We start from the raw sequence: 25,124 nt of genomic DNA, 5'->3' as shown, positions 1-25,124 counted from the left end.
ACATTTTGAAAAAATATGTCCCAACCTTTTAGTCTGTATTTTCACTAAGGATGAAAACACAAATTATTATTTTTTATTTTGCCATGTTTCTTTATTATTTACAATATACAAATGCAATAATCAGATAATTAATTTAAAACACGATCTCAAGCACACTAGAACTATCACCTTTTAGAAGATAGGTGCGTCAATGTGTGGATTGACTAAATGACTTGGAATTATTATTTGTGTAAGAGGTTTTCATATACAGTAGTCATGGAGTTGATTTATGTGTATGTGATGAATGTTAACTGAATATGTGATGCTTTGCTTCATAGAGTATACTAGCTATTTACTCAATCAGCGATGTTCATGTGATGTTATATGGGATGAAAACCTAATCAGCGAGTTACGTGGGTATAAAGATATACGCAATCCGATTACATCTGTGTAAGAGATTTTTATTATACTCGATGTAATGTGATGTTTGTCTATTTAATTACTTATAACCTCAATCAGTTGTTGCTTTGCTTAATTTGTTAGCGACGTTATTTTAAAGGTAATAGTCATTTTATGTCATGCTGATGTCATCATACATTAACTTTTTTTTTTTTAATATTATTTGTGTGTATATATATCTCCATATCTCCCTATTTCCTTATACTACTAAAGGATATATGGGCTGAGACGTTGAGTTGTCAGTCATTTAGGCTAACCAACAATATTTTTCTTATATAATGCTGATATCATCATCCATTAACTATTTTTTTTTGTTAGTATTATTTGTGTGCATATATATTATGTAGTGTATATGGGAAAAATGAATATAAGGCTTTTCGGCACCTAAGCTTAGGTGTAGAACCACTCACATACTAATTTTTTAATATTTGTTAAATTTTAAATAAATCACATGGTCCCCGTGAATTTTATGGATAAAAAAAAAATGTGAGTATTCCACATCTAAGTTAGATACCTAACAGCCTTATATTCCTATCCTCCAATGTATATATATTTGTCCACCCACACAATCACACAAAAAAAACGTATCGAAATCTTGAAGTTTACCATCGAAGTAAAGTGATTGTTGGTCCAGATAGAAAAGAATATGTCCGGTTAAAAAGTTAAATACATTTTAATCAAATTTTAATTATATTATTTTATTGGATATGCTAAAAAAATATTATTAGACTCGCGTTTTACGCAGATATACATTTAGTTACTCATATAAGAAGTTTGGGTTTTACTTGTAATACCCGAAACAAAACCAAACTCAAACTAGAACTTTAAAAATAAACGGGCCATACTTGAGCTTAAACTAATTTGAGACTCGTTCAGAAACTTAACCTTATATGCCAAAAACCCAAAGCTAGGTTTAAAATGAAGCCAATCGGCTAAAACAGACGACACGATATAGAATCTGTGACCAAAAAAATGAAAAACAAAATCATACACAAAAAATTGATACACATCACTCTCCTTTCTTCAGATCTTTGGCCTATTTTTTTCCTTCTGGCCCTCCCCCCTCCATGAGCTTCAGAAGAACCCCACATTCTTTCACATCTTCATCATCATTTTCTTCTAAAAATGGTAACAATCTTTCATCTCTACTTCAACAATCCATTAATAAGAATCAAAAACAAAGCATACCCAATTCATATAAACTCCCAAATATTCAAAAAATTCAATCTTTTTCAAAAGAGAATGCATTAAGTTATTTTAATGACATGATTAATTTACACCCAGTTCCCCCAATTTCTTCATTTAATCACTTACTAAATTGTTTATCTAAATCCAGAAACCATAAAGTTTCAATCTTTTTGTATAAAAAGATGATAATAAGCAATACCCATGTTCCCATTTTCCCTAATTTAATTTCTTACAATATTATTATTAATTGTTATTGTGAAGTTAAAGAATTAGGTTTTGCATTTGGGGTTTTGGGACTAATTTTGAAAAGGGGTTTTGTTCCTAGTATTGTTACTTATAGTTATTTAATTAAAGGGTTGTTTTCAAAAAACAAGATTCTTGAAGGTGTTAATTTGTTTAAAAAGATGATTGCTTTAGGTGTTAGGCCTAATGTTACGACTTATGGGACTTTGATTAGTGAGTTATGTAAGGCTGGTCATGTCGAAAACGCGGTTAAGTTTCATGAAGATGTTATGAGTGGTGAGATTGGTTTAGAATTTGTTTGTAAACCGAATTCGGTTTGTTATAGTATATTGATTGATAGTCTTTGTAAAGATGGATATGTAAGTAAAGCGAAAGAGCTTTTTAATGAGATGAGGAGTAGGAGGATATCCCCGGACGTTGTTGCATATACTTCTTTGATTCGTGGTCTGGTTTTTTTAGATTTAAGTGAGGCTACACGTCTTTTTGTTGAGATGATTGACGACGTGATTAGTCCTAGTTTGAGCACGTTTAATCTTTTAGTAAGCGTGCTTTGTGAAAAAGGACTGTTAAATGAAGCAAGTGTGTTGTTTGATTTGATGGTACAAAGAGGTGAAAAACTTGATTGTTTGTGTTATAACACGTTAATGAATGGTTTTTGTTTGGAAGGAAGGATTGATGAGGCAAAAGATTTGTGCATTCTAATGGTGAATAAAGGTATAGAACCCGATGTTGAAACTCACAATGTGCTTATTAATGGGTATGTCAAAATTAGGAGACCTGAAGAAGCTATATGGATATATAAGCAAATGATTCGTGAAAATGTTAAGCCTACTATTGTTACCTACAACACTTTATTAACGGGTGTTCTTCAAAAAGGCGATGTTGTGAGTGCGCAGAAGTTATTTGATGATATGCCGCTTCATGATCTTACTCCAAGTGTTTGTACGTATAACATTTTATTAAATGGGCTTTGTAAAAATGAATGTGTTTTACAGGCCCTAGACTTACTTAGAACTTTAGAAAACAACAGGATTGAATTGGGTATTAGAGCTTATAATTCAGTTATTGATGGGTTATGTAAAGAAGGAAGAATGGTGACTGCCTGGGATGTATACTCGAAATTGTCTTCTAAAGGCTTAAAACCAACTGTGGTAACTTACACGATTATGATACATGGTTTTTGCAAAAAGGGTCAGTTTAAGCAGGCAGATGATTTGTTTTATGAAATGATGGAGAACGGTTGTGCTCCAAATGCAGTAACGTTTAATGCATATGTGCGAAAAAGTTCGGCTCATGATATGGCACCCAAAATGATTGAGCTACTTAAGAAAATGGTGGAAAATAAAGTCACCCCTGATGCATCCACGGTCTCGTTGGTGGTCGATTTTCTATCAGCAGACGAGAAATATAGAAACTATCTAAATATGCTGGGCTAATCACGACAATATTGTCAATTGTCATATTATATACTCATGAATGGATTGTAAGAAGATAAACCTTTTCAAGAAGAAAAGCAAACAGATAAAGTTATTACTGAAAACTGTCACTCTCACACGTTTGATTTGAGTAAATGTAAAGCCGGTTTTCTATTCATGCAGGCTGCACATGGAGCAGGTATTAGACCCCACCCCTCTCTTAGTGTACCTTTGTTTTTGCACTAATACATGACTATAGATGTGGGGATGTGGCATTTTCATTCATTTACTCATGAATGATCTGCTTCGAGTTATGGTTTGTACTAACCCATGCTTTATCTCTTGAGGGTCACATGGATAAAGTGGAAATTGGTGAATGGGTCCATAGTTTCCTAAAGTGTATTTACGATGCATAAAACCTCCTAAATCATTGTATTAAATAAAATATGATATAGTTTTCTTTTTCTAATCGAATTTTTCATAAATATATTAAAATGTTGGTCAAAAAAGAATGTTTCAGGCCGACCCTACTCTATCGTTAAAAGAATTCTTCGTTTGACCTCTTATCCAACCCACCCATTTCGCCATCTGTTGATTATATTGGATTTGTTCCTAAAAAACTTACCGTGGAAATTTTGTTGCTGTTTTGAGCCCAGGAAATGGAGCAGCGGCATCAGGGTATATGAAGGTGAGAAATCAGGAATGGAGCAGCAGCAGGCTATGTGGTATATCAAAGTGGCTGGAAGGTGAGAAATCCATATTTTCTGATGACTTTCATCTTGTTTGTTCCTTTAACCGTTATGATATGTTTCATTTGCATGAACTACAGAGGCACTCGTATTAGAGAGGCATGAAGGAAATGAAATTTTTGAAAAAGTATTAACTAAGTCTATAAAAGTTTTGTACTTGCCGTCAGTGGCAGATCCATGATTTCTAACCAGGGTTTGAACTGCCTTAAAGAAAAGGTCAGGGGATGGACTAGGACAATTTAGATGGATCCAACCATATGCTTAGTCTCACTACAGTCATTGTATAGTTTACGTCGATGTTGCAGTCTGGTTTATAATCCATATCAAGCTCTAAATCGAACAGTTCTGTTTTTAGACACAAAAAGCAATAGATCCCCGTAAAATGTCCTTGTGAAGGACACAGTAACTTTTGAACATTGAGGCTCCATTTACTGTAACTCATACCTGTATTGAGGTGGCAACTTGAACCCATTTAGCTATAAGTTGGTTGGTTGTGTTATTTTATGTCTAACGGGTTAATATAAAAGATCAACTAAAGAGAGATTGGGTTTAAAGTCATGCGAAATGTATTCAGATGCATAAAACTGTCCAGATCACTTTATTCTGAGGCTAGACATAATCACTAAATAGTACGAGTAAACAAGTTTCATGACTATTCCATTTAGGTCACTCGAGTTTCATTTTGTTCCATTGCTGTGCAAATTTGATAATGGGAAAGCTGAGTGCACTAATGAAACAATTATGAAACATTGTCATTTTTAATTGATTTTTTTACCCCTTAAAGTGTGCCAAACATGCAAGTTTAATCTTTAGCTGGTTCTCAGTAAATGCTTTGAATAAAGTAGTTCCTAAATATGAAAATCTTTACAAAAATGAAACAGGGGAAACTTGAGACCTAAATGGAACAGTGACGAAACTTGATTACTATCTAGTGACTCTTTCTCTTATACCATTCTGATAATGAACTACTTTAGTCTTTCAGTCATATTTAGCAAATCAGTTATTTATAAATTTTAAAATAAGTGGATGAAAAATTGTCAACCCAACTTAACTTAACTATAATGCCCTTTCTCTCTCCTCAAATCTCAACCAATCATTTTTTTCTGTATCCTTCATAAATCATTTTATCCTTCTAATTCATTCAAAATCTTTTATCTAAAAAACTGTATATAGATGGGTGTTCTTAAAATATTATGCTATTTCATTAGAGATGTCATTCGATATACTTTTGACGAATTTTTAAATCTGATGGCGGAGCCCGTACGGCTTAGGCATTTGGCTATAGCTATCACCTCCTATGATCTATCACACTCTATGACCTATCACCTCCACCATCTCACCGCCGCAATGCGCGTGTACTTTCCCTCGTATAATGTGAATGGAAAACATTGAATTTGGATGTTAAATAGTTACTTGTTAACTTTAAAGCCCATGTCGCTTATTAAAAGTTTCAAGCATTTGATAATCACATTGAAGTTTAATACACATCTTACAGAAAGAATCTTGTTGACTTGTAAAGTCAAACTGTAACTTGAAACGATGGTTTACCTTTCATTTTTCTGTACACTTTCTTCTATGTCTAAATCTTCATCTTAAAATGGAAAAGTCTGTTTCAGCCACCTAATTTTTTGCTAATACTTGCAGTGCTGTGCTGATGCTATTAATGCTGTTATGAAGATTTAATTCGGATCTGTGCTCTAAACCCTATGATATGGGTCAGATTTCTAATTATCTTCAAGATAATGATCGATACACATGAAAGTGTTCTCAAGTTTGCTTCAAAGGAAGCAGTATGGTTTTGCTTATGAGGTCAAACTGATCCGTATTTGACTGAAGTTACAAGCTCTAAACCAAGTTTTCAACAATGGTGGTGGTGCCATACATGAAAGTTTTGACGTAATCAATTTTTTTTCCAGCTAACTAATCATTCTTTTAAAGATGTAGAAAACAATATCTAATGTGTAAAATTTTCTGCTGCACATCCAAGTATATCTCATATACTTGTATATATATAATTTTTTTGAACGGCAGAATATACTTGTATACATATTGGTATCATTGACAATACCAACATACATCATTTATAGGACATTTTTGTTGTACATATTGTTATATTTTCTGGGAATGCAGTTGTAAGTCGTCCATATGTGTACACAAAAGTGTTACACGTGAAGTGACATGGTTTTCGGTAGTTACGGCTTATATGAGGGTAATTGTGGACGTGTGCTGAAGTGATCACATATCGAATGACATTTACTACCACTTGCGATGGTTTTGTAACGATTCACCAGGTTGTGCCATAAGCATGATTTGTATGACAGTCGATTTCTAGTTGTCACAACAATTAATTTAAAATTCTTACATTTTTGAAAGTTTGTATTGAAATTTTACAGCTAATACAAATTAGGAAATAGCGTATATGTTCCGGCAGTTGTTCTGTACCCTATCTTGAAACATATATTTAGATGTCGAAAAAACAAGTACATTCAAAAGCATTTTAGAAATCATTTTACATCTATGCAACCAAATTACAACAATTTTCACTTTACTAAAGAAAAACCCACAAACCGGCGGCGGTGTAGTGGTTGCGGCGACAACTCGTGGTGGTGATGGCGTCGACTGACAACGGGGGCGATAGGTGGTGGCAACAACACTGGTGACGTAAGTGAGTAGTTTAGGTTATTAATGTTCAGGAGGTAATGTAGTTATTTTAAAAGTTGAAAGATAATTTTTGTAAATTGAATAATTAAGGGTAGTTTTGGCACACACTTAAATGAGGTAGGTGGAGATGTGGAGTATGCTTAAAAAGATGCGGGTAATATATTTTATAAAAGAGTATAGATAAGGTAAACAATGTATTAAAATGGGTTCAAGTCTCTCATTACGAAAATGAGATTTTTCATTTTATGTTATGAGGTTTTCTTTCACCGATGGTGAATTCCCCGTCATGGAATATAATCAGGTGATAGTGTGGTACCATCAGTAATCTATACCCTCTTTTATAATTGATAGAGATCCTTTAAAGTTCAAGTAACTTTATAGGGAAAGTTTAAAGAATCTTGACCATTAGATTAAAATCAAGGGTTAAGAATTCAAGATGACTTTTTAATCTTAACTTCACCTATAAAATTCATTTGAACTTTAGAAGATCTTAATCCCTTTATATAATATAAAAAGAATTAGGATTAAGAAATTAAACATATTTTTTCTTTCCAAAATAACCATACTTAAACATAAAACCCTTATATACCATCATTTTCCCCATTCACTATAATCATAACACACTCTCATATATTGACCTTCAATCACTCACCGCCCCCTTCTCCACTGCCTCCCTCGATCTCCATCACCATCACAACGCGCGGACACTATGCTCGTTCTTTATAAAGTATTTTGCTCCATTCTAAACTATTCAAATTTTGAACTATGAAATACCCCTCTTTTGTAATACACCATTAATTTTGTATCTCTTAAAAAACCTACAACATCCTTTCAATAAACAGATCTTTATTTTTAACACAAGTACACAACTCATAGAATCTACCATAATCTCCGTTATCACTATCACTTTTTGTCACCGTGTCTACCGCCATTGCCAGCGTTGGTACAAAGTATAATATTATGACCAAAGATATCATATAATAATTGAATTCTTTCGTTTTAAAGATTAGACCTACATAATCTATTTAAACAAATTTAATTAAAACCAAAATTAAAATAATAATTTCAAGTGAAGTCAAAAGCTAACGAATCTATTGAACTTGTTCAAGCTAACTCCACTCCGCTACCGGCCCCAGTAATACGAGATGAAAAGTACGAAATCAAACTTGAATAAAATCAAAAACTTCAAGGACCAAAAATGACTTTATCAAAAGATTGAACCTCCGTATCTATATATAGTTATCTCAACAGAAACATAATCTTGAAAGTTTTAAATCGCACCCCTAACTCTGATATCTTTTTTTTTCTCTCTCACACACATCGTCGTTTCTCTTTCGCGATAAAACCCTAGTAAGTAATTTTTACTTCTCCGTCTTTTGATTTCATTTGTTAATTATTAATTTAATTTCAATTTTTTTCCCATATTATGTGAATCGAATTATATATCTATATATTTGAATATATATTGTGTATTTTCTGTTTTAATTTTCGTGCTCTTTTGTGTGTGTGTATATATATTGTTGGTTATATATGCATAAAATTGTTAAATTGATCATCTTTTTTTTTATTCAATTCTATTTAGGGTTTTGTGTGTGTGTGTGTGTAAGTAAAGATTGGTGTTTTGTGCATTGATCGTTGCATTTGTCTTTTAAAACCTAAAAATTGATTGAAGGACTAATATATATATATATGTGTGTGTGTGTGTGTGTGTGTGTGTGTGGTGGGGTGGGGGGGGGATCAAAGAAAAGCTAGAAATTCGAGAAGTCAAAGTCCGGCATTTTTACGAATTTGGTCCTTTTTACAATAATTCGATAAGTTTTGCATTTCTTTAAGTTTTTATGGTGTGTGTGAGAGTTTCTTTGGTTAATTGTATGTATTGTGATTTTTAGCTCATGTAATGATTAAGCTATTCGAGTATAAATTTGGTTTGAGGACTTGTCTGGTTGAAAATGGTAGTTCGGACGCAAGTTATGATTTTTCTTTGGATTTATATAACGTTTATTTTGATATTTTCTACTTGTTGGCAAAAAAAACTGTAATGTCGTTTATGCGAGTCTGGCTTGAAAAGTTTAAGTAAATTGTGACATAGTTCCATAACTGACTAACTGTTCATTAGGAAACTCATTTTAATTAGTTATAAAAAGTTTCCATAGGAATGGAACTGTTGAAACTTGATTAACGATCAGTCAAGTTTTATATTTGTGACCTTTTTCCTTATTATGATGCTTTTATAATATCATGTTAATTATTTGTAAAAATTGAATTCTAATGAATAAAAAGTGTTTGCAATGACCCACTCTAAAAGTTTACATATGGGTTAATTGATTTTATTTGCTGTTAGGATTTCAAGAAGCATGGCTGAGGAAAATGTTAATGAACAAGAGACAGAAGTGATGCCCGAGAACTCTGTTCCCTTGGAGGTTCAAGTGCCTGAGAATGAGAATGAACAAGGTGATGCTGATGCGGTGGAAACTGAAGTTACAGAGAAGGAACAAGGCAATACTTTTGCGGATGTCCCTTTAGAAAAGAGATGGCCTGGATGGCCAGGAGAGAATGTGTTTAGGATACTGGTTCCTGTTCAAAAAGTCGGGAGCATAATCGGTCGCAAGGGAGAGTACATAAAGAAAACCTGTGAAGAAACAAAGGCCCGCATCAAGATTCTAGACGGTCCTCCTGGCACTATGGAAAGATGTGTAAGTTCCTTTAAAAGTTTATGTACTTTCAAATCGTTCTGTTCCTGCATATATGTTGGAGCTCTGTTGTCATATAATTGTGAGTTTATTACCCTAGAGAGGTTGTTGCAAATACACAGAAAACATCATTCGTCTTCTGGAGCTGATCAGTACCGTCTTGATTTCATCCCCCCCCCCCCCCCTTTTCTCTCTCCCCTCCCTACCATCTCTCTATCTTTCAGAGAGTAACTACCTATTTCTTGGAGTACCGTGCACATGTCTCTATTGAATCTGTTGTGAATTTTGTGAGTTAAATTGATAATCAGTATACTAACTTCATGGATATTAAATATTACAAAGTAAGCACATCATTGATATTATAACCTAAAGATACTCAAAATACGAAAAAGTTGCCTTGTGACAAGGATCATTCTTTATGACTTGATCAAATACCAAGAAAGACGTTTCTGTTCATGGATCAGCAGGAGAGTTTTAATTCAATGAACTACAAACAGAATACCACAAATACCAACAGATTTTGATATAGTTTTTGTCAAGAGAGTGTGTAGAGTTACACACTGTGACAAGATGGATTTGCCATAGGTAATTGGTCTAGACAGGATCGTAGTTCATCTATCAGATGCACACTGTTTGCTTTATCAAGTGAAGCAAACTGTCAGTTTGACTAGAAAAACTAACCTTTGGTCTTTTGGCAACCATGAGTGTGGTCTGGCTGCGAGTCTGGATGTAATGGAGCTATGTAGCGTTAAAGAAGGCGTAATTAAATTCATATGAATCATTCACTTGTGATATCTACAGTGGGTGCCAATGGGATCAGACAGGATGTCTTTTGAAGTGTGACATTGCCTGTTAATAACAGGCTTACTTTATAATCTACAACGAATGACAAATTTCCAACATTTTTAACGGGTTAATAACTTTCATGGCAAATGAAATATTAAGTTTGAATATAATGGAAGGGAATTTTAAGAACAAGTGAAGTTAGAAACATAACAACTCTCAACCATAAGGGCAGAGGTTTATTTTATCCCAATAACTTAGATGAATATGTGCAGGTTCTCTCAAATATAAGGCAACATTTCAGTTGTCAAAGTGGTTTCAGTTAGAAGAGCCAAAGATTCAGGTTGCATTGATCGGCATTGAGCATCTCAAGTGCTGAAAAGTCACTCTGATTAAGTTTATATAGAAGTACCCTGGGTGGATGTCTGTACCAACAAGCTCGTACATATCCGGTAACTTCAGAACTAGTTGGTCGATGTCTTGCCACACATTGTTAATACAAATAAATAAAGAAGCTTAACAGAGGATCCTATGAACAAAAAGTGACATGAAAGAAATTATCTTACATCTTTCACATTAAGGAAGTAACGAGTGAGAACATATCTAGCTAATTTGGTTATCTGTCTAAATAATTTTTTGGTGTCAGCTGTATCAAGGTGAAATATCCAAATATTTAAAATATTATTAATCATGCTCTGGCCTTTTTAACGGGCTTTAAGAGCACCACTTCATTTATAAGTAATTGCAACTAAATGTTTACATCAAAACACAAAATGAAGGTAAGTTAAAGAAAAGAAGTTTGGTAGTTTATCTCATTCTGTTGCTTGAGACGATGTTGATTTTGAACCATATAAGGTTATATTCACAAGATATCAGGATATATGTACTTTTAGAGACATGAGCATAAAGTGTGGTGTCTTATAAACATAAGCTCTTCAATAAAGCTGTATTCTATCTTTTCCCCTTGTTAGAAATTTGTGTGGGTTAAAAGAAAAAGATTAAGGTGTTCCTAGAATGTTGTGCCTCTGATTCAAGCTTTCTTTTCTTTAACATAGAAAGTGACTATGCTCTACCTATCTCTATGTTGGCTTAGTCCTTTCGCGCTCAATTGACTCTCTTTTGTAAGATCCTTGGCAAGGATATAATGACGGGAATCTGTATTCATAAAGTAATGATAGGTTATGGAAATCTATTCTGGATTTTCCTTGATATTGCTCAAATAATTTTTTGGTCAAAAGTTAATGTGTTAAATCTGGTGCACTAATTGGATATATGCTCATTCATTAGGTCTTGATCTCTGCAAAGGAGGAACCTGATTTGGCTATTCCACCTGCAATGGATGGTTTACTCAAGGTTCATCAAAGAATACTTGATGATCTTGCCGATCCTGCTCGTGCACCACCACCTGGAGGAACCATTTGCACCAGGCTGCTTTTGGCTGCTACACAAGCTGGAAACTTGATAGGCAAGCAGGGTGCCACCATAAAGACTGTACAGGATTCTTCAAATTGTATAATACGAGTACTTAGAGAAGGTTTGTTGGAAAATTATTTTTTGTATACAGTTGTTTTACTCTTGTTTGCATTATTGACTGTATGGTTTATTGTAGCTGATTTCTATAAGGTTTTAATGTGTTCATGCAGATAACCTCCCAATTTTTGCTTTACCTGATGATAATGTTGTGGAGGTACAAGGGGAACCTTCAGGTGTACACAAGGGTGTTGAATTGATTGCCACACATCTAAGAAAGTTTCTGGTCGATCGCAGTGTTGTTGGGATATTTGAGAAACAAGTAAGTTTACATGTTTAGTTTCTAACAGTTTGGGTCTTTAAACATCAGTAAGTGTTAAATGGTTAGTTCATGTTTTAGGGCCATAGTTTGTACTTGGGATAATTGATTCACACAGTTATTTTTCCATTACAGATGCAAATGGCAAATGCAAGGCCAAACCAAGAGATGGCTGCTCCCCAACCCTGGGGACCACCACCTCAAAGTTTTTCCTTAAATGCAAGTGTTGGGCCCGGATTCAGACCTTCTCAATATATGCCCCCTCAACATCAGTACGGCTATGACTATCTTCCACCAGTGGGGGCAATGGATAAGCAGCTTCGTCAACCTCCATCTTCATATGCTAGAGATCAGCCTGTCGGACCACCTCCAACTGCAAGCATACAACCACAACAGTCAATGGTCACCAAGGTATTACTATAGACTTAATATCTGCACTTTTGAATTGTTTTTAGGCTCATGTCCAGAAGATAACTAGAACGTAATCTATCCTTTTTTTTTCTTTATTCCCTTAAGTTTACTCCACATTTTAAGGGTTATTGTGACTTAAATTTGGGGTTTAAAAGTGAAAGCTATAAAACTCGATAGTAAACCAGATGTTATACGTTTTTGTATGTTTCTAATACAATCAGTCTCTACGGTGTGAATGTCTTGACAAAATGACTTTTGGTTCAAATCGAATTATTTACAGAGAAGTTGATTAACTGAGTAATTAATCGTTTAGTTGCATGTATTGCATAGGTCTCACAGAACATGCAAGTTCCGCTTACATACGCAGATGCTGTAATTGGGACAGCCGGAACCAATATCAGCTATATCCGACGTACCAGTGGTGCTACTATTGCTGTACAAGAATCAAGGGGAAATCCTGATGAAATGACAGTTGAGATGAGTGGAACAGCTTCACAAGTTCAGACTGCTCAGCAGTTAATACAGGTATTATATGAAGATTTCGATTTTCTAAAATTATTTTATGAGTGGAACCACTGGTCAGAATTTACAACTCACTGTAGACGTGTGGCCCAAGAAGATCAACATGGGTCTTCGACCTTTTTGTTGATGTTTACGGGCTTTTTAATTCTTTCTTTTGAGCTAACAAGGTCTCTTGATCTTTTTCGTGGTTCAATCCAGAATTTCATTGCTGAAGCCGCTACAGCAGCCCAGAACCAAACTGGGCCACCTGCTAGTCAAGGATATAACCCTTATCCTGGTCAAGTTCCTAGCTACCCATCTCAGCCGGCTCCACCTGGCCATGCACCAGCCGCTGGTGACTATAGCAATGCTGTTTACGGAGGAAGTTATGGCTACTAGAGATGCTTAAAATGTTTAATGATTGCTAGATGTTTTAGAAGAATTGGTAGAATGTTGTATTCAAGATACTTTCCGTTAGAGATTTTTGGGTGCTTTATTAATTGATATACTGAATACAAAAGATTTTGTGCCCACTTTGTTTATGGTTTTTTTTTGTGTGTGTGTGTGTGTGTGTGTGTCATGGATTAACCAAAGCGTTTGCTTTATGCGACAGTTTTGTTGTTTAATACGCTTTAGTGTTCTTATGTAGATGATGTTATGCCAAGTATCAAACTGGAGCATGCTTTCGATTAGGGTACATGCTAGTTCATCAAGCAGTTTGGTTTGATGTGGCCTAGTTTTGTTTGATGCTAAGATTCAACATGCGGACCCCTTTTCTGTGTTTCCCTGGGTTTGGAAAATCAGGCCGACTATGTTTAGTCTGCTTTCTTAAAATGTCCATGCCCATTTACATTGTTGAACCATTTACTAACCAACTAACATACCCTCTTTTTTTTTTAAAGAAAATCGGAAAATCAGTCTATGTTTAAACTTTGTTTGAAGATTCAGCAGAAGTATGAGAATTATTAATACCAAATGAGAAATCTTAAACCCTTCTGCTCATGAGACTTTCTCAACAAGTTGATCTCTAATAAAATTACTCAACCTTGAACTTAGTCCAAGCTAGTTTGAGTATATAAATAAGTAGCTCAACATTATTGAGCTCTCTGTTCTATCCAAAAAATAAATCAGTTTGTTGGAGCAGACTTAACTAGGCTCATACAATTCAAAGATCACCAATCTCCCAAAATGATCTGGATTTGTAAGAGTTATATGTACCAAAATAGTATCTGTAAAGACATGTCTATCCATCTAAATCTTAACACATGGCATCTTACACATCTAATCTCTTTAGACCAATAATTAAGATAAATACCAATTATTGTTCCTTTGCAACAAATGTTTACAGAGTTATTCAGCTGTGTTTTCATTTGCATCATGAAAGTCCATTGTTCTATCGATTCGAGTTATATCTTTGCAACAGTTTGTTCAAGCAACAGACTTCTGTTAGGGAATATGATCAACTTTGTGATCAAAATGTCTGTTCAACATGTATACATAATATAAAAATAATACATAAATGTATATTCAAACAATCCGAAGGATCTGAGGCCATATTAAAGAAGTCTCATTTATATGATGCAACCTATTACAATATACACTAATTAGTTTATTAAAGCGTAAACAATCTTTATTCAAAACTCAGCCTTTTCCTGAAACTGACCACGAACCACAGGGAAAAAACTTCAGCCATGCGTCACTTGATCTTGTCGAGTTTTACTTAAACTTGTCCGATTAGGACTTAACTAGTTGATTTAAAGTATCGGCTCCCACGTCATATCGGAGCAGAGCAGGTAGTTCTAAAATGCCCGGTCTGGTTACAACGACTACAATGCACAATCCGTTTTACGGGACCCCGATCTTCGGACCGAACCCTCCTCTTTCTTGGCCTTCCTGGAGGTCTGATAGACTTTGGTGGGTTGATAACGATATCCATAACATTATTTCCCTCGCCTAACGAGGCTAAATCCGTCATTTCCTTCCATAGTGTCTTATCAGGAACGGGATGTATTGTTTGAGAATATGCTTTCCTATACATTGCCACTGTAAAACAACTCTCGGTAAACCGATGAACGTTTTGTCTACATGAAAGAAGAGCTGCCACAGCATGAGCACATGGAAGCCCGTTGAGCTGCCATCCCCTACATAAACACCGACGGTTTCTAATGTCAACAATATTAGTTCCTTCGTGTGAAATAACTTCAAATTCGGCTTCATTTGCTCTAAGCACTTGATAAGTTCGTGCACGATCAATAGCTTCTGACACAAGTCTCTCAGCAGTAGGAACAAGGATCGAAGTCCATTGCATACTGGTTTCACGTCTCTCATTGAACCACATCATTAACTGCCTACGAATACACTCCATCATCTGTATTATTGGGAGCCCAGAAGCTTCAAGAATCCAAACGTTTAATGACTCAATTATGTTAGCTGTTAACTGACCGAAGCGAGTCCCTTCAAAATAAGCCGTAGCCCATAAACGTGGAGGAACGCGTCGAATCCAATAAGCGGCTTCTTGTGATATCTCCTCGATTTCAAGTATTTTCGATTCAAACTCCATGACGGTAAGGGCATTTGCTGCATCCCAAAGATGGTTTACAAGCATAGTGTTGTTGAACTCCTTTCGGAAACTCTCGCTGAGGTGGCGCATACAGAAGCCATGGAAAGCTGTTGGAAAATTGGCTTCCACTCCCTCAACGATATTTTTCTGTCTATCAGATAATATTGTGAGTCTTGGCATGTTCTCAGTGTTAAGCTCTAACAAGTTATGGAGCTCAGAAAGAAACCACATCCAATTCTCTTCATTTTCCTCATCAACAACACCAAATGCTAAAGGAAACAATGCAGCATCGCCATCAAAACCTGTAGCAAAAAGTAACGTCCCGAGATACTTACTCTTCAAAACGGTTCTATCAAGGCCGAGAAGCGGTCTACACGCATTCAAAAACCCATAAATGGAAGCTTGAAACGAGATAAAAAGACGCTGGAAACAGTTATCTGCAGGATTCACATAAACCGAAGCGATACTATCAGGATTTGTACGTCTAACTTGCTCACAATACTGTGGTAAAAGACGGTAATCTTCTTCAAATGATCCACGTAGAGCTGCCATTATCCGTTCTTTGCCTCTCCATGCTTGTTTGTATGATAATGTAATTCCATGGGCCCGATGAATTTCCTCTAGAATCTCCTTTGGTTTGCATTGTGGGTTTTCTTTAAGGCGTTGTTCAACGGTATTTGCAACCCAATCAACCGATGCTTGTTGATGGCCAAGATGAGCGATTCCACCACAATTGTGTTCTGAGTGGATGGTTCTGATTGTAAAAGTAGGTACACCAGGTAGTTTAGCAGCGTGTATTCTCCATGGGCAGCCTTCACTTGCACATTTGGCAGTAAAGCGTGTTTTGTCAGATTTAACTGTTTGTATCTCAAAATGTAAAGCAATTGCTGTGTGCCTCAATGCCCTACGACAGCTGGCAACATCAGGAAACTCTTGGCCTACCGTTAATTCATAGTTTGGAGCAGGAGCGGTTCGGGTTTGAATAACTTGAGGTGTTAGCACAAACTCAGGCCTCTGAAAAGATAGAGGCACAGGTGGCAAACCCATATCAGAGTTATTGTGCGTGACAAGATCATGACCATTCGATAAACCCATCTCATGACATTCATCAGAAAGAACCATCTGAGTTTCGGGATTGTTGACCGACTGTTGACCAACATGATGATCCACATCATCATCATTGCCTGCATTGCCATCATCGTATCTGTTCTCATGTTGATTTCTATCATCAAACTCGGTTTCATCTCCATTACCATGATGATGATGTGAATGTGGCATTGTCGTCATCTCATGGTCTAAAAGAAGATCATGGTGATGTGCCAAACTTATGCGACGACTGCCATTTTCTCCCAACTCGGCTGCCAAACTTATGCGACGACTGCCATTATCTCCCAATTCGATTTCATGCTTAAGGGTTTGACCCAATTCCAAATTATGATTCTGCCAAGGTATGTCTGGCCTTTGACCAATCATCATGTCATGGTTTTCCATAGGATCGACAATAATCTCAAAAGAGTTCCAGATTCTCAAAGACAAGAAGCATCAATCTCGCAGCCAAATGACCTATTTCAACAAGTCAAGTTTAAATATCACAATCTTTTTTTTTAACATATCACCATCAACATATTAATCAGACAAAATTACAAACAAGTATGCAACAAGGAGTAGAAAGCATTATTTGTCAGAAACCAGTAATTAAGGGAATATATTTCAGTAGACCAGATATCAACTCGAATCGTGTACAATTCGTTCCTATATAGTTAGGGTTACACAAATTTTGTATTGGGGTAATACGTATTATAATATTCTAGAATTCAACTATAAATCTAAAATTCTGGTTGCAATAGGATATCAAAGCATATGTTTTTTTTATGTGTTTCTGATCTGGATGGATGAAAAACCATAGAAACAAAAAAAAAAAAAAAGTTGTAACTGTCGTCAAACTTCTCCAAGAAGTTATGGATGGTTATAGGCCAAAAAAACATATCGAAATATAAGCACCATCACATAACTTATAAGTTATACGCCTTATTAGCGCAATAAATACATAAAGTCCAGTGAGACCGCCACAAGGGCCTAGACCCCACTAGGGGCACCCTAGAACCCCGGAAGGGTCGTTGCCACCTTAACCCCCGCTATTTTGGTCCCAATAGCTTTATACCGGGGGGGGGGGGGGGGGGGGGTCACTCTGTACCTCCTAATGCATATAAAGTACAATGACCATTAAACTAAAATTCTAACATAATCCGAGACTGTACTGTTAGCATTATACTTCTGCCAACTATGTAAAAAGATTACTACTTTATGAATGTGGCCGGACAACTTAACTGCATAAACCTAGCAACAACCAAGTATAATCTACATTTTCGATTTGAATGTCAAGTTTCAACCTTTACAGCTATATAACAAAGTATATGAGAGGTACTTAGAAAAGGAACACCATTATGCCAAATCGAAGCAAACTTAATATATAATAATAACATCTAACTTAGTGTGTTTAAAATCAAGTTTAACTATTAACTTGAATCTTTTTAAAGCACTTGAAACCTTCTATTCAAGTATTCATGTATATATCTTTTCGCTATGTATTTCGTTCAAGTATTAATTTTAAATTTCCGATTTCATGGAAACTAATCTTCCATACTTTTTAAATTTGAGATTTCTAGCAATCTTGCTTGTATTTTCAAAAAACGATTTTGATTCGTATTTATCGCATATATACATATGAAAAATATAGAAGCTAACGCTTCATAAATATGAAAATTCAGACACTTTATTGCTGTTTTAGATTAGTTTCCAAGAATCTGTGATTCACATATTGAAATTTACATTTACATATATTTATATACATACATACAGATATAAGTATATAACATATATAATAGATGGAGCCAGAAACACTTGTCTAAAAAATAAAGAAAACCCAACCCATCCAATAGATCCAAACAGAAAGAGAAAAAAAGCAATAATAACAATACAAGAAAAAAAACAATAATTATTGCGTTTTTTTATTAACAATAAATAAATAATATAGTGTATAAATAAATCAAGAAACAAAAAAGGGGAAGTTATATAAGAATAGAATGAATGAATTTGGCGGGGGAATGAAAGTATACCTGAAACGATATTGGAGGGTATTATTTATAAGATTTATTAAACAGAGGAAAATTTTTGTGAGGGTAACCAAGGGAAAACCAAAGATAGGGGTACGAGTCTATGAGATAAGTTGTTTTCTAGGGCTTGTGTTTTATCCAGGGCAATTAGGTCATCTTCATCCGTTTTACTCTTTTAACTTTCCCATTTTACCCCCAACTCCCCTCTAGTTAAATTAAGTCTTCTTTCACTATTTATCTTTTTTTTTTTTTAATATTTGGAAACCATAAAAACGCCATGGATCTAATCTCTTCAAAGATCATATGAGCGGTAGAAAATACCATATTATACACCGCATCATTCCTCGATTTCTAGAGGCTCCAAATAGCAATAAGAATAATGACATTGAGCATTTTCTTCCAATTTTTATCCCCAGCTTGAGAATAATGAAAGGTGTATAAGTCATATTAAATAAAGAATCCTTAAAGTTACGTTTAACAAAACCCTAGTTTAAAAACAAATCGGGTATGTTTAGTTGCAACATTTAAAAAGCTTAAAACATTTTCGAAAAATACCTAATAAAAATTTTCATTATTAGATTATATTCTAAAGGAATTAGATAGATATAGATTTTCTAAGCGGGAAGTGATAATCGTATCATATAATTTATGTATTTATTTTCAAGTATGAAGTATGCAATCAAATTTTATGCATCAGTTCTTACGGTGGGTGTTTGATTTCCAATTTTTAAACTAATTGACATGGTAACATTTCGTTTTCAAATTTCGCAAGTTAAATTTTACGAGTCAATACAATACCTTATCGACCAACAAAGAAACAGAATATTAGTTTGGATATTCGGTTTTCGTAATTAGTTTAGAAGGTTCAAATCTATATTTTGGAAACCAAAATCTAATCGGATTCATCTAACTGAATTGGATTGAACAGATCTATTCAAACGAACACACAAACTAATTTAGTGAAACTATGAATAACAAGCTAGGGTGGTATATTCACGATTTCACGCTTCGTTGCTGATTCAGTTTCCATGCATTTAACATGTAAATTAAAAAGATACTGACAAAAAAAAAACTACTAATTAAGTTTAAAGTGTAAAAACTAAAAAGTAAAACCATATAAAGTTGAAGTGTATCAACTAAAAATATAAACCATTTAAAAGTCAACGATTTAATATATCTGTACAGGCAAGATGAACACCCAACACGTTCTAAAAGAAACACATATTTAAGCAATCCTAGGAAAACATGGGTTTTACATAAACTCTCGGAAGATAGAACATTCATGACAGACTGCAAGCTAGCATCAATGTTATCGACGAACTTATTACTGTCATTACGCATACAGATAACACGTTTGGTAAGTACTTGGTCAGTCGGTCTGCATACGTTAAGGAAGAAACACATAAATGGATCTGAAATCTCAAAAGATAACCACCTAAAGGAATGCTTTCATAGTTTCATCAACTAACCAAAATTCAGCTGTTTTTACAACAATAAACAAAAAAGTAGCTCTACATTAATATAGCAGCAAGCATTGATTTTCAATGCTTGTCAACACAGAACACCAAAACCACATCACCAAATCTCAGTTTCTAACATTTCTGTTTCCTGCTCTAAATATAATAGCATACACAAATCAATAATCACGAGCTTACTCGGAAAAATCAGGGGAAACTACATTTTCAAGACGACAGTATTCCATCTGCCAATGGAGCCTCAAGTTTATGAAGAACCTCACTCACCACCTTTTGGGGTGTCACATGGTTCAAAAATCCGTCATTGATTCCATTTACTGATGATTTTGAGAGAACGGTGACGTCTTCTTCATTTATATTTTCATGAAGTAGTTTGTTCCAAAAGTTGTCATCTTCGTTAAGGTTTAACTCCCTCATTAGTGAGATGACCTTTTGCAAATTTGCAACATTCCTACCAGCCCCACAACCTGTGGCCGTTGCTGCGCCCACTGCATTGGCTATGGTCAATGTGTGAACTAATGGCATATTGTGTATGTAACCATATGCAATTGCAGCCACAAAGCTGTCCCCACATCCAACAGTGTCCATGACATTAACCTGTTACAAAAGATTTACCATTTGTTAAAAAGGTTTATATCATATAGCAACGATTATTAATGACAGATTTTATACATAATTAACGATGCTGGTTAGTTAGAGGCGACCATTTCGACCGGCTTAGTTATAATTCGCTCAACTTGAGATTGGGTAGCTAGAAGTGACCATTTAAAAAGTCGAATTTAGATTAGACTAGTTACGATTTTGTTCTGCGTCTTGTGTTGGGTAACTAGAGGTGACCACTTTGATCCATTCATTCATAAGTGGACTGAGTGATCCTTTGTCTCTAACTGGTCAAAACGGGTTGAGATGGTACTTAACACTTTTTGTCCATTCTGTGGTTTGTCCTCGAGTATTTATTTTACTAGATATGATTATAATAAGCACTATATTATAAATCAAGGAATTTGTCAAATATAAGCAGAGTTTTTTGTGGTTATTGATTTATTTTGTTACGATATTGCTAATTTCACTTTTTAAAAAAATAAAACAAATTGCTTTACAATTTATGGTTCTCGATAATATCGCTGATATATCGCCACAAAGATCGATTGATCCTTAAAGGTGGTTGACCAATGTAATACTGGGAACCAATATTTACTACCTTGAGTTTAGTAAGTAGGCTTAGCCAGAACCGTGACTAGGCTAAGACCGGGGTCAGACAATCGATAGAGTAGCAACTCAGAATGAATAGAATACAGGTCGGATGATGATGCCATCAAAACCTTAATAACAGGCATGTTTAAACCCATAGGTAGTTAAATAGACAAGTGATAGTCATACCTTGAATGAAGGTGCACAGGATATGCCAGATCTGGTGATTAGAACAGAACCCTTTGATCCCATTTTAATAATCACCCATTTTGTGCGAACTCCTTTATTGAGCAACTGCTTTCCAGCTGCTACAGGGTTACGCAAGCCAGTCATTGATTCAGCCTGACAAAAAAAAAAGTCGATAACTGTGAATTAAAAACAAACATTAAAGCTAAAAAAGAAAAAGAATCCCTGATAACAAACCAAAACAGCTCATCTATGGCATGGGTTGGCTTGGACCAAACACATTTGGTCCAAAATTCTTTAATCTGTTTATCAACAATTAGTGCGTCATTACAAAAAGTTATAGTATTCAAATACTAATCTAACTTTTCAGTGAAATAATTTAGGAGGTTTGCTGTATCTAGAATCAATATTACAATATAGAAAAACCTTTTTGTTTAATCACTTTATTGTTCAAGATTGAAAAAGACTATTATACACTCAATTTAAACTTTCTAGGATTCACATTTATTGCAAGCAATTCAACCTAGTAAAAGAGGCTATTAAAGCAGAAATTTGGTGATGTATTGAAAAATGCTTAAATACTAACTGTCTGAATTGTTTTATTTCAAAATTTATATTATCATCCATAATCATAATTGACACGTTTACTATCTAAAATTCAAAAAAAGTGCGGACCAAAAATTTATGGGAAGACCAAATAAACTTGTGAAAAACTGCAGGTCAGCCCACCCTGTCAGAGGTGGCAATTAAGACAAATTATAGATAAACGCTTCATTGGTATAAATTTGAAAATTAGCTAATAATTGAGAGGGTAGAGCGGGTCAAGCAGGTTAAAAGTCGCCTTAACTGTATTGAAAATGCTTAAATACTAACTGTCTGAATTGTTTTATTTCAAAATTTATATTATCATCCATAATCATAATTGACACGTTTACTATCTAAAATTCAAAAAAAGTGCGGACCAAAAATTTATGGGAAGACCAAATAAACTTGTGAAAAACTGCAGGTCAGCCCACCCTGTCCATATTACCACCAATAAAAGTGTAAAAGATTCTATCAACAAGAAAAACTTAAATACTCTCAAAACAAGATATGAAGCAAACCTCTTCTGAAGTTAGAAGAAGAACATCGCTGAATCTCAACAACTTGGCAAGAGCTTCTTGTTCTTCGGGTGTTCCAACAGCAAGAGACTTCCCCCTTGGTCCGGGGTCAAAAAAGATGGATGTTCCAACTTCGATCGCATATTCCAGGGCAGAAGAAATTAGTCCAGCAGGAAGCTCATCAAAGCCATATCCATTACAGAAAAGGACTTTTGACTTTTGAATATTTGACTTCACTTCATCAGATAATCTTTTCATCCAAGCAAATGCAGGCTCCTTGCTAAAATCTGCTCGACTAATAAACGAATCAAGGTCAAATACTAGAGGTTGCAATTTCAGTCGATTGAGTTATGAATGGATTGATTAGGGTCGTGTGTTATCTCAAATAGGTCAATTAAAGATTTAGCTGAAAGGGAAAGGGGTCAAACGGGCCGAAGATGTTGAAAGTTGTCCGATGTCTAACTTTAATGCATACAACCTCCAAAATGGGTTCATTTGAAGATTATGCCATTACTGTAAAATTATTGTTTTTACAGGTATAATAAAGCGTTTGTTATTTACAAAAGCGGAACAAACATTAGGGTCATCACTGCACAACCTGGCCCTGTGGTCCATTTCAAGCCATACTATAAACAACCGTTCCAACTTCCAACCAACAGAATTTAACCCAACACACCCATATTGCCACCTCTATACTGATGAAAACAATAACTCAGATATTAACCAACTTAAACTTGAACGAACCTTTAATTATTCACTTGTACCTGCAAAACCCGTGTCTTTGCAACGGATCCACCAAGACCCAACATAAAAGTGTCTCGTATTCACTACTCGACCTGTTGATAATATCATCCTCCTCTTCTCTCATCCCTATCACATTAATCCCCTCATCGTGAAGCACATCCAAGAGAAACTTTCCATAAATTTCATTCCCAACATGACCAATGACATTACAACATAATCCTAATCTTGCTGCTGCTATAGCCATGTTGCAGTTACCACCAGCTTCCCAGTATTTCTATAATCAAAACCAACAGATTTCAACCCTAGATTAAGAGTCTGACAGATAAAGATGGTAAAATTGGGGAAATCAGAAATCTACATTCCAAAAGTGATTATTACGTAGAATTAGTGAAGGTAACTTTACATTTATCTAAGTCAGACGTCTATAGGAAAGCTTTTTATCGGCTTATCCAGACCTGACTATTTTGACCTTAAATAATAAGCAGAACATTACGAAAGTTCTCATAAATGTCGTCTTGAAATTGATCATCTGAATCATTATCTAAAATCAAATAATTTGTCTAAGCTAATGATGATGAGATGATCTTACAATACTATCCAAAATAATCAGTATATAATAAGTTTTTTGATCATATCACATTATCAGTCATCCAAACACCCTTGAAAAGTTAAAATGCATGATCTCCACAGGAACCTAGTTATAGCATGCTTTGTACCCCCATTAAAACTCAATTGTTAAAAACCCATATTACACACAGTAACTAATAACCAATTCCAAAACCTTTTTTTTTTTGCAGGAAAAACGACGCACATTCTTATTTGTCCAGCTTAAGTCATTGTACTTACTTCAACATTTAACTACTTAAGTCATTAAAAGATGGTCTTTTAGTATGTTAACAATACAACCTAAACCGGACCCACAACCCAACTAAGGCGAATAAAACATGACAAATAACCAACATACGCACACAGACTCATAACCAAATCTAAGTATTACTAACTAATAACGAAATGCACAAACTATTATTATGCATAGATTACCAACGTACTTTCCATTTCCCCGATTTTACTCCTACTTTCTATAAGTACTCTTTGTGTCCCATTTCAGTCACTTACACATTCTTACAGCAATCAAAACTTCCTATTTCTCAAAAGCCCGTTTACCGCTATCAATATAACCCAACCCAAATCCAAAAACCAACTACATCAACTAAGCCAACACAAACAAACAACTCTTTAGTCCTTATCACAAACTACACAAACAAGTAAACCGAATAAAACCTGAAAAAAACATCAAACAAAAACAAACCTTATCAGGTGGTGATTTAGAAAGCTGTTCCATATAATCTTTTCTTTCATCAACAGAATCAGGTGGTAATTTAGCAACATTTAACACAACATCAACACATAAATTCCCAAGTGTAGAAACATCAAATTCTTTCAAATTTAACAAAGAATTTTTTTTACTATTATGATTTTCAGAAATTGAAACACCGAGTTCATAACTTTTACACTTAATCTGAAAAGGGTTAGTCTTAATTACATGTTTGAATTGGGAAGATTTAAATTTTTGGTTTTGGGCCAAGATTTTATTATTAGAATTGGTATTATGTAATACATAATTGGGTTTTGGAGTGTAAAGATTTAGGGTATACATTGATGGAAAATTTTAATTTTTGTTGTTATTTGCAAGATAAATTGATGGAAAGAATTTGATGTGTTTTGAGTTGTTTTTATATTTTTGGGTCTAAAATATTTGTTGATTTTTCAAAGAATAAGCTGGGAAATGGAAAAATGGGGAGTTCTGTCTGGATTAGGGTTTTATGAAATACAAAAAGGTTAACCAATTCTATGTTTTAGCTTCCAGCTTTTTCATTCTTTTTCTTT

At 34.7% G+C, this 25,124-nt stretch overlaps 4 protein-coding genes across 5 annotated transcripts; 2 read left to right on the top strand and 2 right to left on the bottom strand.

The window, feature by feature from the left end:
* Window positions 1-1,438: 1,438 nt before the first annotated feature.
* LOC122608158 (pentatricopeptide repeat-containing protein At1g62930, chloroplastic-like) lies at window positions 1,439-6,063 on the top strand. Of its 2 annotated transcripts, none has more exons than XM_043781249.1 (3): window positions 1,439-3,483; window positions 3,941-4,030; window positions 5,678-6,063. In XM_043781249.1, the coding sequence occupies exon 1, from the start codon at window positions 1,506-1,508 to the stop codon at window positions 3,303-3,305; it is 1,800 nt and encodes a 599-aa protein (XP_043637184.1). In that variant the 5' UTR covers window positions 1,439-1,505; the 3' UTR covers window positions 3,306-3,483; window positions 3,941-4,030; window positions 5,678-6,063. The 2 variants fall into 2 exon arrangements, with proteins under 2 accessions (XP_043637184.1, XP_043637185.1); XM_043781250.1 differs by having other exon boundaries at window positions 3,936-4,030.
* A 1,904-nt stretch (window positions 6,064-7,967) lies between these two features.
* Window positions 7,968-13,388, top strand: LOC122608097 (flowering locus K homology domain-like). The gene is made up of 7 exons (XM_043781189.1): window positions 7,968-8,044; window positions 9,036-9,387; window positions 11,455-11,701; window positions 11,811-11,959; window positions 12,092-12,367; window positions 12,698-12,892; window positions 13,088-13,388. The coding sequence occupies exons 2-7, from the start codon at window positions 9,049-9,051 to the stop codon at window positions 13,265-13,267; spliced, it is 1,386 nt and encodes a 461-aa protein (XP_043637124.1). The 5' UTR covers window positions 7,968-8,044; window positions 9,036-9,048; the 3' UTR covers window positions 13,268-13,388.
* Window positions 13,389-14,312: 924 nt separating this feature from the next.
* On the bottom strand, window positions 14,313-18,632 carry LOC122607077. Its single transcript, XM_043779996.1, has 2 exons — window positions 18,545-18,632; window positions 14,313-16,991 (listed from the first exon to the last, which is right to left on the bottom strand). Exon 2 carries the CDS (start codon window positions 16,917-16,919, stop codon window positions 14,643-14,645), a length of 2,277 nt encoding a protein of 758 aa, XP_043635931.1. The 5' UTR covers window positions 16,920-16,991; window positions 18,545-18,632; the 3' UTR covers window positions 14,313-14,642.
* Window positions 18,633-19,969: 1,337 nt separating this feature from the next.
* LOC122607420 (fructokinase-1) lies at window positions 19,970-24,946 on the bottom strand. Its single transcript, XM_043780391.1, has 5 exons — window positions 24,547-24,946; window positions 23,258-23,511; window positions 22,497-22,788; window positions 21,397-21,549; window positions 19,970-20,613 (listed from the first exon to the last, which is right to left on the bottom strand). The coding sequence occupies exons 1-5, from the start codon at window positions 24,892-24,894 to the stop codon at window positions 20,224-20,226; spliced, it is 1,437 nt and encodes a 478-aa protein (XP_043636326.1). The 5' UTR covers window positions 24,895-24,946; the 3' UTR covers window positions 19,970-20,223.
* Between the last annotated feature and the right edge of the window lie 178 nt (window positions 24,947-25,124).

Source organism: Erigeron canadensis, chromosome 7, assembly GCF_010389155.1.
Source record: "Erigeron canadensis isolate Cc75 chromosome 7, C_canadensis_v1, whole genome shotgun sequence".
Taxonomy (NCBI): Eukaryota; Viridiplantae; Streptophyta; class Magnoliopsida; order Asterales; family Asteraceae; genus Erigeron; species Erigeron canadensis.
This window is presented reverse-complemented; position numbering and strand designations above follow the sequence as displayed.